At 75.3% G+C, this 11,022-nt stretch overlaps 1 protein-coding gene across 1 annotated transcript in view; it reads left to right on the top strand.

The window, feature by feature from the left end:
- The window catches only part of LOC142825326 (copine-9-like), a gene marked incomplete at its 3' end in the record, with an annotated part of 39,751 nt that extends 30,031 nt beyond the window's left edge, over positions 1 to 9,720 (top strand). Inside the window, exons 6-11 of the mRNA XM_075917270.1 lie at positions 1,012 to 1,088; positions 3,626 to 3,689; positions 7,347 to 7,450; positions 7,565 to 7,669; positions 8,962 to 9,003; positions 9,430 to 9,720. Of these exons, the coding sequence (XP_075773385.1) occupies positions 1,012 to 1,088; positions 3,626 to 3,689; positions 7,347 to 7,450; positions 7,565 to 7,669; positions 8,962 to 9,003; positions 9,430 to 9,720 (683 nt within the window). The remainder of the gene's footprint in view (positions 1 to 1,011; positions 1,089 to 3,625; positions 3,690 to 7,346; positions 7,451 to 7,564; positions 7,670 to 8,961; positions 9,004 to 9,429) is intronic.
- Positions 9,721 to 11,022: the final 1,302 nt, after the last annotated feature.

Here is an 11,022-nt window from a genome sequence, read left to right as displayed (position 1 = left end):
GCGGGGCCTTGGCTGGAAGGGGCGGGGGGGCAGTGAGCAGGGGTAGGGCTTTGGCTGGAAGGGGCGGGGGGGCAGTGAGCAGGGGCGGGGCCTTGGCTGGAAGGGGCGGGCCCAGGCCATCGAGGGGGGGGCCAGTGAGCAGGGGTGGGGCTTTGGCTGGAAGGGGCGGGGGGGCAGTGAGCAGGGGCGGGGCTTTGGCTGGAAGGGGCGGGGGGGCAGTGAGCAGGGGCGGGGCCTTGGCTGGAAGGGGCGGGCCCAGGCCATCGAGGCGGGGGCAGTGAGCAGGGGCGGGGCTTTGGCTGGAAGGGGCGGGGGGGCAGTGAGCAGGGGCGGGGCTTTGGCTGGAAGGGGCGGGGGGGCAGTGAGCAGGGGCGGGGCCTTGGCTGGAAGGGGCGGGGGGGCAGTGAGCAGGGGCGGGGCTTTGGCTGGAAGGGGCGGGGGGGGGCAGTGAGCAGGGGCGGGAGCTTGGCTGGAAGGGGCGGGCCCAGGCCATCGAGGCGGGGGCAGTGAGCAGGGGTGGGGCTTTGGCTGGAAGGGGCGGGGGGGCAGTGAGCAGGGGCGGGGCTTTGGCTGGAAGGGGCGGGGGGGGCAGTGAGCAGGGGCGGGGCCTTGGCTGGAAGGGGCGGGCCCAGGCCATCGAGGGGGGGGCAGTGAGCAGGGGTGGGGCTTTGGCTGGAAGGGGCGGGGGGGCAGTGAGCAGGGGCGGGGCCTTGGCTGGAAGGGGCGGGCCCAGGCCATCGGGGGGGGGGGGAGAGGCAGTGTGCAGGGGCGGGGCTTTGGCTGAAGGGGCGGGGCCAGCCCACGTGAGGGGAGGCGGGCGTTGGACACGGGGGAGCGTTACTCTCATGTGCACCTGCTGCCCTGGCTGGAGGCTGCTCCGTGGCTCTTCCCGGGCGGCTTGAGTCACTCGGCGTCATCCGCAAACATCAGCGCCCGGGGCAGGGGTGGGGCTCTGAGCAGCCAGGCCTGGGGGCGTCGCTCCGTGGGCTCTAACCACGAGCTCGTTGGCAGGACTTCCTGGGCCAGGCGTTCGTCGCACTGGGGGAAGTGATCGGATCCCAGCGGAGCCGCTTGGAGCGACCCCTCACGTGAGCCTCTGTCCCCTGCTCCAATAGCCCCAGCCCCCCCAGTCCTGCCCCTGTGCTGCCCCCCAGACAGCCAAACCCTGCCCCTGCAGCCCCACGCCTGCCAGCTGCTACCCCCCACATGCCACACCGGCCAGTGTCCTCGCCTCACCCTGCAGCACCCCCTGCTGGGCGCTCCCCCCACAGCCAGCCCCTGCCTCCTCCTAGCGCCCCCTGCTGGGCGCTCCCCCCACAGCCAGCCCCTGCCTCCTCCTAGCGCCCCCTGCTGGGCGCTCCCCCCAGAGCCAGCCCCTGCCTCCTCCTAGCGCCCCCTGCTGGGCGCTCCCCCCAGAGCCAGCCCCTGCCTCCTCCTAGCGCCCCCTGCTGGGCGCTCCCCCCACAGCCAGCCCCTGCCTCTTCCTAGCGCCCCCTGCTGGGCGCTCCCCCCAGAGCCAGCCCCTGCCTCCTCCTAGCGCCCCCTGCTGGGCGCTCCCCCCACAGCCAGCCCCTGCCTCCTCCTAGCGCCCCCTGCTGGGCGCTCCCCCCACAGCCAGCCCCTGCCTCCTCCTAGCGCCCCCTGCTGGGCGCTCCCCCCACAGCCAGCCCCTGCCTCCTCCTAGCGCCCCCTGCTGGGCGCTCCCCCCACAGCCAGCCCCTGCCTCCTCCTAGCGCCCCCTGCTGGGCGCTCCCCCCACAGCCAGCCCCTGCCTCCTCCTAGCGCCCCCTGCTGGGCGCTCCCCCCACAGCCAGCCCCTGCCTCCTCCTAGCGCCCCCTGCTGGGCGCTCCCCCCACAGCCAGCCCCTGCCTCCTCCTAGCGCCCCCTGCTGGGCGCTCCCCCCACAGCCAGCCCCTGCCTCCTCCTAGCGCCCCCTGCTGGGCGCTCCCCCCACAGCCAGCCCCTGCCTCCTCCTAGCGCCCCCTGCTGGGCGCTCCCCCCACAGCCAGCCCCTGCCTCCTCCTAGCGCCCCCTGCTGGGCGCTCCCCCCACAGCCAGCCCCTGCCTCCTCCTAGCGCCCCCTGCTGGGCGCTCCCCCCAGAGCCAGCCCCTGCCTCCTCCTAGCGCCCCCTGCTGGGCGCTCCCCCCACAGCCAGCCCCTGCCTCCTCCTAGCGCCCCCTGCTGGGCGCTCCCCCCACAGCCAGCCCCTGCCTCCTCCTAGCGCCCCCTGCTGGGCGCTCCCCCCACAGCCAGCCCCTGCCTCCTCCTAGCGCCCCCTGCTGGGCGCTCCCCCCACAGCCAGCCCCTGCCTCCTCCTAGCGCCCCCTGCTGGGCGCTCCCCCCACAGCCAGCCCCTGCCTCCTCCTAGCGCCCCCTGCTGGGCGCTCCCCCCACAGCCAGCCCCTGCCTCCTCCTAGCGCCCCCTGCTGGGCGCTCCCCCCAGAGCCAGCCCCTGCCTCCTCCTAGCGCCCCCTGCTGGGCGCTCCCCCCAGAGCCAGCCCCTGCCTCCTCCTAGCGCCCCCTGCTGGGCGCTCCCCCCACAGCCAGCCCCTGCCTCCTCCTAGCGCCCCCTGCTGGGCGCTCCCCCCACAGCCAGCCCCTGCCTCCTCCTAGCGCCCCCTGCTGGGCGCTCCCCCCACAGCCAGCCCCTGCCTCCTCCTAGCGCCCCCTGCTGGGCGCTCCCCCCACAGCCAGCCCCTGCCTCCTCCTAGCGCCCCTGCTGGGCGCTCCCCCCACAGCCAGCCCCTGCCTCCTCCTAGCGCCCCCTGCTGGGCGCTCCCCCCAGAGCCAGCCCCTGCCTCCTCCTAGCGCCCCCTGCTGGGCGCTCCCCCCACAGCCAGCCCCTGCCTCCTCCTAGCGCCCCCTGCTGGGCGCTCCCCCCACAGCCAGCCCCTGCCTCCTCCTAGCGCCCCCTGCTGGGCGCTCCCCCCAGAGCCAGCCCCTGCCTCTTCCTAGCGCCCCCTGCTGGGCGCTCCCCCCAGAGCCAGTCCCTGCCTCCTCCTAGCGCCCCCTGCTGGGCGCTCCCCCCACAGCCAGCCCCTGCCTCTTCCTAGCGCCCCCTGCTGGGCGCTCCCCCCACAGCCAGCCCCTGCCTCCTCCTAGCGCCCCCTGCTGGGCGCTCCCCCCACAGCCAGCCCCTGCCTCCTCCTAGCGCCCCCTGCTGGGCGCTCCCCCCACAGCCAGCCCCTGCCTCTTCCTAGCGCCCCCTGCTGGGCGCTCCCCCCAGAGCCAGTCCCTGCCTCCTCCTAGCGCCCCCTGCTGGGCGCTCCCCCCACAGCCAGCCCCTGCCTCTTCCTAGCGCCCCCTGCTGGGCGCTCCCCCCACAGCCAGCCCCTGCCTCCTCCTAGCGCCCCCTGCTGGGCGCTCCCCCCACAGCCAGCCCCTGCCTCCTCCTAGCGCCCCCTGCTGGGCGCTCCCCCCACAGCCAGCCCCTGCCTCTTCCTAGCGCCCCCTGCTGGGAGTGTGCTCTGGTTTGGACAGTGGTGTTGGCCCCCTAGGGGGCTGCAGTGCTGACTTTGGCCCCATCGCCCCCTTACCTAGTCCCCAATGAGGCAGACAGGTTCTGGGGGCCGAGCAGTCGCAGCCCACCCTGCCCGTGCCAACGAGGATGTTTCTCGTTTCAGGGGGGTCCCAGGGAAGAAGTGTGGGACCATCCTGCTGTCAGTGGAGGAGCTCAGCAACTGCCGGGTGAGGGGGCGCGTCTTCGGGTGCCCCTCGGGGCGGGGCGGGCTGGCTGCTGGCCCCTGCGGCGCTGGGGGGAAGTGGGGCTCCGATGTGTACGGGCTGGGGCCTCAGCACTGGGGGGCTCTCCCCATGTCAGTGGGGTGGGGGCCCAGGCCAACAGGCTCTGAGCACGTCCTGTGCCACAACAGGCCGGCTCCCTGCCAGGGGGCCTTTCAGCCCCAGCCACCTTCTCTGCCAGTCCCCACCCCCCATCAGCAGTGCGCCTGAGCTCCAGGGGCTGCCTGAGGGAACCCCCACCCCACCCCATCCCAGGGGCCTTCCCTGGGCAGCCCCTCCTAGCAGGGGTAATGGCAAAGGGAAGGAAACTGCCAAGAGCAGGGACTCCCCTGGGACCATGCCATCTGTCCCCACGGCCGGACCCCAGGGTAGGGCCTTGGCTGCTGGCTCCTGTTCCTGAACCCCCTTCTCCACTAGCACTAGAGCTTTGTTAGCCAAGCAGGGCCAGGATAGGGGAGGACAGATGACAGGACAGGGCCACGGGTAGGTGGGGCCAGGCGTGGCAGGGAGGGGCAGTCGGGGGCAGGATGTGGTAAGGGAGCAGTGCAGGGCCAGGCCGTGGCGGGGGAGGGTTAGTCGGGGCAGCCGTGGCAGGGAGGGCCAGGCCGTGGCGGGGGAGGGTTAGTCGGGGCAGCCGTGGCAGGGAGGGCCAGGCCGCGGCAGGGGAGGGTTAGTCGGGGCAGCCGTGGCAGGGAGGGCCAGGCCGCGGCGGGGGAGGGTTAGTCGGGGCAGCCGTGGCAGGGAGGGCCAGGCTGCGGCGGGGGAGGGTTAGTCGGGGCAGCCGTGGCAGGGAGGGCCAGGCTGTGGCGGGGCAGGGACCCTCGGGGGCAGGACGTGGCGGGGCAGGAGCAGTGCGGGGGCAGGCCACGGCAGGGCAGGGACCCTCGGGGGCAGGACGTGGCGGGGCAGGAGCAGTGCGGGGGCAGGCCGTGGCAGGGCAGGGACCCTTGGAGGCAGGACATGGCGGGGCAGGAGCAGTGCGGTGGCAGGCCACGGCAGGGCAGGGACCCTCGGGGGCAGGACGTGGCGGGGCAGGGACCCTCGGGGGCAGGACGTGGCGGGGCAGGGACCCTCGGGGGCAGGCCGTGGCGGGGCAGGGACCCTCGGGGGCAGGACGTGGCGGGGCAGGAGCAGTGCGGGGGCAGGACGTGGCAGGGCAGGAGCAGTGCGGGGGCAGGCCGTGGCAGGGCAGGGACCCTCGGGGGCAGGACGTGGCAGGGCAGGAGCAGTGCGGGGGCAGGCCGTGGCAGGGCAGGGACCCTCGGGGGCAGGACGTGGCGGGGCAGGAGCAGTGCGGGGGCAGGCCGTGGCAGGGCAGGGACCCTCGGGGGCAGGACGTGGCGGGGCAGGAGCAGTGCGGGGGCAGGCCGTGGCGGGGCAGGAGCAGTGCGGGGGCAGGCCGTGGCAGGGCAGGGACCCTCGGGGGCAGGCCGTGGCGGGGCAGGAGCAGTGCGGGGGCAGGCCGTGGCGGGGCAGGAGCAGTGCGGGGGCAGGCCGTGGCAGGGCAGGGACCCTCGGGGGCAGGACGTGGCGGGGCAGGAGCAGTGCGGGGGCAGGCCGTGGCAGGGCAGGGACCCTCGGGGGCAGGCCGTGGCAGGGCAGGAGCAGTGCGGGGGCAGGCCGTGGCGGGGCAGGAGCAGTGCGGGGGCAGGCCGTGGCAGGGCAGGGACCCTCGGGGGCAGGCCGTGGCGGGGCAGGAGCAGTGCGGGGGCAGGCCGTGGCGGAGCAGGGACCCTCGGGGGCAGGACGTGGCGGGGCAGGAGCAGTGCGGGGGCAGGCCGTGGCAGGGCAGGGACCCTCGGGGGCAGGACGTGGCGGGGCAGGAGCAGTGCGGGGGCAGGCCGTGGCAGGGCAGGGACCCTCGGGGGCAGGACGTGGCGGGGCAGGAGCAGTGCGGGGGCAGGCCGTGGCGGGGCAGGAGCAGTACGGGGGCAGGCCGTGGCGGGGCAGGGACCCTCGGGGGCAGGACGTGGCAGGGCAGGAGCAGTGCGGGGGCAGGCCGTGGCAGGGCAGGGACCCTCGGGGGCAGGACGTGGCGTGGCAGGAGCAGTACGGGGGCAGGCCGTGGCAGGGCAGGGACCCTCGGGGGCAGGACATGGTGGGGCAGGAGCAGTGCGGGGGCAGGCCGTGGCAGGGCAGGGACCCTCGGGGGCAGGACGTGGCGTGGCAGGAGCAGTACGGGGGCAGGCCGTGGCGGGGCAGGGACCCTCGGGGGCAGGAAGTGGTGGGGCAGGAGCAGTGCGGGGGCAGGCCGTGGCAGGGCAGGGACCCTCGGGGGCAGGACGTGGCGGGGCAGGAGCAGTACGGGGGCAGGCCGTGGCAGGGCAGGGACCCTCGGGGGCAGGACGTGGCGGGGCAGGAGCAGTACGGGGGCAGGCCGCGGCAGGGCAGGGACCCTCGGGGGCAGGACGTGGCGGGGCAGGAGCAGTGCGGGGGCAGGCCGTGGCAGGGCAGGGACCCTCGGGGGCAGGACGTGGCGGGGCAGGAGCAGTGCGGGGGCAGGACGTGGCGGGGCAGGGACCCTCGGGGGCAGGACGTGGCGGGGCAGGAGCAGTGCGGGGGCAGGCCGTGGCGGGGCAGGGACCCTCGGGGGCAGGACGTGGCGGGGCAGGAGCAGTGCGGGGGCAGGCCGTGGCGGGGCAGGGACCCTCGGGGGCAGGACGTGGCGGGGCAGGAGCAGTACGGGGGCAGGCCGCGGCAGGGCAGGGACCCTCGGGGGCAGGACGTGGCGGGGCAGGAGCAGTACGGGGGCAGGCCGTGGCAGGGCAGGGACCCTCGGGGGCAGGACGTGGCGGGGCAGGAGCAGTGCGGGGGCAGGCCGTGGCGGGGCAGGGACCCTCGGGGGCAGGACGTGGCGGGGCAGGAGCAGTACGGGGGCAGGACGTGGCGGGGCAGGACGTGGCGGGGCAGGAGCAGTGCGGGGGCAGGCCGTGGCGGGGCAGGGACCCTCGGGGGCAGGACGTGGCGGGGCAGGAGCAGTGCGGGGGCAGGACGTGGCGGGGCAGGGACCCTCGGGGGCAGGACGTGGCGGGGCAGGAGCAGTGCGGGGGCAGGCCGTGGCGGGGCAAGGACCCTCGGGGGCAGGACGTGGCGGGGCAGGAGCAGTACGGGGGCAGGCCGTGGCGGGGCAGGGACCCTCGGGGGCAGGACGTGGCGGGGCAGGAGCAGTACGGGGGCAGGCCGTGGCGGGGCAGGGACCCTCGGGGGCAGGACGTGGCGGGGCAGGAGCAGTACGGGGGCAGGCCATGGCGGGGCAGGGACCCTCGGGGGCAGGACGTGGCGGGGCAGGAGCAGTGCGGGGGCAGGCCGTGGCGGGGCAGGGACCCTCGGGGGCAGGACGTGGCGGGGCAGGAGCAGTGCGGGGGGCAGGCCGTGGCGGGGCAGGGACCCTCGGGGGCAGGACGTGGCGGGGCAGGAGCAGTACGGGGGCAGGCCGTGGCGGGGCAGGGACCCTCGGGGGCAGGACGTGGCGGGGCAGGAGCAGTACGGGGGCAGGCCGTGGCAGGGCCGGCTCACTGCCGGCACCATGGGGAGGCCCGAGGCCTGGCTCCGCAGTGTAGGCCCCACCGTGGCTGTGCCGCCTGACGAGCCCGCGCCCCACAGGACATCGTGACCATGCAGCTGTGCGCCAACAAGCTGGACAAGAAGGACTTCTTTGGGAAATCCGACCCCTTCCTGGTCTTCTACCGCAGCAATGAGGATGGCACGTACGTCGGGGGCCCACGAGACCGCCCTTGCCTGGGCAGACCCCCTGCCGGGCCGTGGGGCTGCCTGCCTGCAAGGGGGGGGTCTCAGCCCCACTTCTCTGGTGCCTCCTCCAGGTTCACCATTTGCCACAAGACAGAAGTGGTGAAAAACACACTCAACCCAGTATGGCAGCCGTTCTCCATCCCCGTGCGAGCCTTGTGCAACGGGGACTACGACAGGTCAGGAGGCAGCCACACGCCCTCCCCAGCCCTGTCCTGGGGCTGTGTGCCCCTCCCAGCTCAGCAGCACCCAGAGCAGGGCAGCTCTCTGGCCCGGGGCGGGGCCCCAGGGGGAGCGGGGCCCTGGGGGGGGAGGGGAAGAGGAGCAGGGCCCCAGGGCAGGGGGAGTGGGACCCCGGGGGAAGGGAGGGGAAGGGGAGCGGGGCCCTGGGGGAAGGGAGGGGAAGAGGAGCAGGGCCCCAGGGCAGGGGGAGTGGGACCCCGGGGGAAGGGAGGGGAAGGGGAGCGGGGCCCTGGGGGAAGGGAGGGGAAGAGGAGCAGGGCCCCAGGGCAGGGGGAGTGGGACCCCGGGGGAAGGGAGGGGAAGGGGAGCGGGGCCCCGGGGGAAGGGAGGGGAAGAGGAGCAGGGCCCCAGGGCAGGGGGAGTGGGACCCCGGGGGAAGGGAGGGGAAGGGGAGCGGGGCCCCGGGGGAAGGGAGGGGAAGAGGAGCAGGGCCCCAGGGCAGGGGGAGTGGGACCCCGGGGGAAGGGAGGGGAAGGGGAGCGGGGCCCTGGGGGAAGGGAGGGGAAGAGGAGCAGGGCCCCAGGGCAGGGGGAGTGGGACCCCGGGGGAAGGGAGGGGAAGGGGAGCGGGGCCCCGGGGGAAGGGAGGGGAAGAGGAGCAGGGCCCCAGGGCAGGGGGAGTGGGACCCCGGGGGAAGGGAGGGGAAGGGGAGCGGGGCCCTGGGGGAAGGGAGGGGAAGAGGAGCAGGGCCCCAGGGCAGGGGGAGTGGGACCCCGGGGGAAGGGAGGGGAAGGGGAGCGGGGCCCCGGGGGAAGGGAGGGGAAGAGGAGCAGGGCCCCAGGGCAGGGGGAGTGGGACCCCGGGGGAAGGGAGGGGAAGGGGAGCGGGGCCCCGGGGGAAGGGAGGGGAAGAGGAGCAGGGCCCCAGGGCAGGGGGAGTGGGACCCCGGGGGAAGGGAGGGGAAGGGGAGCGGGGCCCTGGGGGAAGGGAGGGGAAGAGGAGCAGGGCCCCAGGGCAGGGGGAGTGGGACCCCGGGGGAAGGGAGGGGAAGGGGAGCGGGGCCCCGGGGGAAGGGAGGGGAAGAGGAGCAGGGCCCCAGGGCAGGGGGAGTGGGACCCCGGGGGAAGGGAGGGGAAGGGGAGCGGGGCCCTGGGGGAAGGGAGGGGAAGGGGAGCGGGGCCCCGAGGGAGGCCCCCGGGGGGGAGGGGAACCAAGGGGCCGGAGAGCAGAGGGGGGAGCAGGGGCTACGCCCCATGGGGCACGCTACCCGGGTGCCTTTGCGTTGCAGGACGGTGAAGGTGGACGTGTGCGACTGGGACCGGGATGGAAGGTGAGGCTGGGCCGTGAGGAGCCCGCAGGCATGTCCCCAGGCCCCCCCCTTCCCCGGCCAGGGCCTGCTGTGGCCATAGCCCCCTGGCTCGCCCGGGGCTGGCCCTGCGTCTGCCAAGCCCTGGGGGGGCCAGTCTGTCTGTCCAGAGCGCGCAGGAGCGGCCCTGCCCCTGCCCCTTCTGGTGCCCCTGGCCCTGCCCCCTCCTGCCCCTGGCCCTGCCCCCGCCCCCCCTACCCCTGCCCCTTCTGGTGCCCCTGCTCCTGGCCCTGCCCCCTCCTGCCCCTGGCCCTGCCCCCGCCCCCCCTACCCCTGCCCCTGCTCCTGGCCCACCCCCGGGAGGGGAGGGATCTGGCGGCTGCCTCCTGGGTTCTGCCCCACGGCAGGCTGACGCTGACCCACGCCTCGTGCGCGTTCTCTGCCCCACAGCCATGATTTCATCGGGGAGTTTGCCACCAGCTACCGGGAGCTGTCGCGTGCTCAGAGCCAGTTCACGGTGTACGAGGTGAGGCCCTGGGGCCGGGGGCCCCGCTCAGAGCGACGGGTCAGGGCGAGCTGCTTGCAGACAGGCCAGCTCGCTGCCCCGCGGGGACGCTCCCCGAGGCCCCACCCAGCCAGACAAGCAGCGCCCAGGCCCATACGTTCCTCAGGCCCGCCGGGGGGGGGAACGCGCCTGAGGAGCAGCCAGACAAGCAGCGCCCAGGCCCATACGTTCCTCAGGCCCGCCGGGGGGGGGGAACGCGCCCTGGGGAGCAGCCAGACAAGCAGCGCCCAGGCCCATACGTTCCTCAGGCCCGCCGGGGGGGGGAACACGCCTGAGGAGCAGCCAGACAAGCAGCGCCCAGGCCCATACGTTCCTCAGGCCCGCAGGGGGGGGGACGCGCCCTGGGGAGCAGCCAGACAAGCAGCGCCCAGGCCCATACGTTCCTCAGGCCCGCAGGGGGGGGGAACGCGCCTGAGGAGCAGCCAGACAAGCAGCGCCCAGGCCCATACGTTCCTCAGGCCCGCCGGGGGGGGAACGCGCCTGAGGAGCAGCCAGACAAGCAGCGCCCAGGCCCATACGTTCCTCAGGCCCGCCGGGGGGGGGAACGCGCCTGAGGAGCAGCCAGACAAGCAGCGCCCAGGCCCATACGTTCCTCAGGCCCGCCGGGGGGGGACGCGCCCTGGGGAGCAGCCAGACAAGCAGCGGCCAGGCCCATACGTTCCTCAGGCCCGCCGGGGGGGGGATGTGCCCTGAGGAGCAGCCAGACAAGCAGCGGCCAGGCCCATACGTTCCTCAGGCCCGCCGGGGGGGGACGTGCCCTGAGGAGCAGCCAGACAAGCAGCGCCCAGGCCCATACGTTCCTCAGGCCCGCAGGGGGGGGGAACGCGCCTGAGGAGCAGCCAGACAAGCAGCGCCCAGGCCCATACGTTCCTCAGGCCCGCAGGGGGGGGACGCGCCCTGGGGAGCAGCCAGACAAGCAGCGCCCAGGCTCATACGTTCCTCAGGCCCGCCGGGGGGGGGGAACGCGCCTGAGGAGCAGCCAGACAAGCAGCGCCCAGGCCCATACGTTCCTCAGGCCCGCCGGGGGGGGACGCACCCTGGGGAGCAGCCAGACAAGCAGCGCCCAGGCCCATACGTTCCTCAGGCCCGCCGGGGGGGGGATGTGCCCTGAGGAGCAGCCAGACAAGCAGCGCCCAGGCCCATACGTTTCTCAGGCCCGCCGGGGGGGGACGCGCCCTGGGGAGCAGCCAGACAAGCAGCGCCCAGGCCCATACGTTCCTCAGGCCCGCAGGGGGGGGGAACGCGCCTGAGGAGCAGCCAGACAAGCAGCGCCCAGGCCCATACGTTCCTCAGGCCCGCCGGGGGGGGAACGCGCCTGAGGAGCAGCCAGACAAGCAGCGCCCAGGCCCATACGTTCCTCAGGCCCGCCGGGGGGGGGAACGCGCCTGAGGAGCAGCCAGACAAGCAGCGCCCAGGCCCATACGTTCCTCAGGCCCGCCGGGGGGGGACGCGCCCTGGGGAGCAGCCAGACAAGCAGC

This window comes from Pelodiscus sinensis, unplaced genomic scaffold, assembly GCF_049634645.1.
Source record: "Pelodiscus sinensis isolate JC-2024 unplaced genomic scaffold, ASM4963464v1 ctg157, whole genome shotgun sequence".
Taxonomy (NCBI): domain Eukaryota; kingdom Metazoa; phylum Chordata; order Testudines; family Trionychidae; genus Pelodiscus; species Pelodiscus sinensis.
The sequence above is the reverse complement of the archived record's forward strand: the minus strand, read 5'-3'. Positions and strand labels throughout refer to the sequence as shown.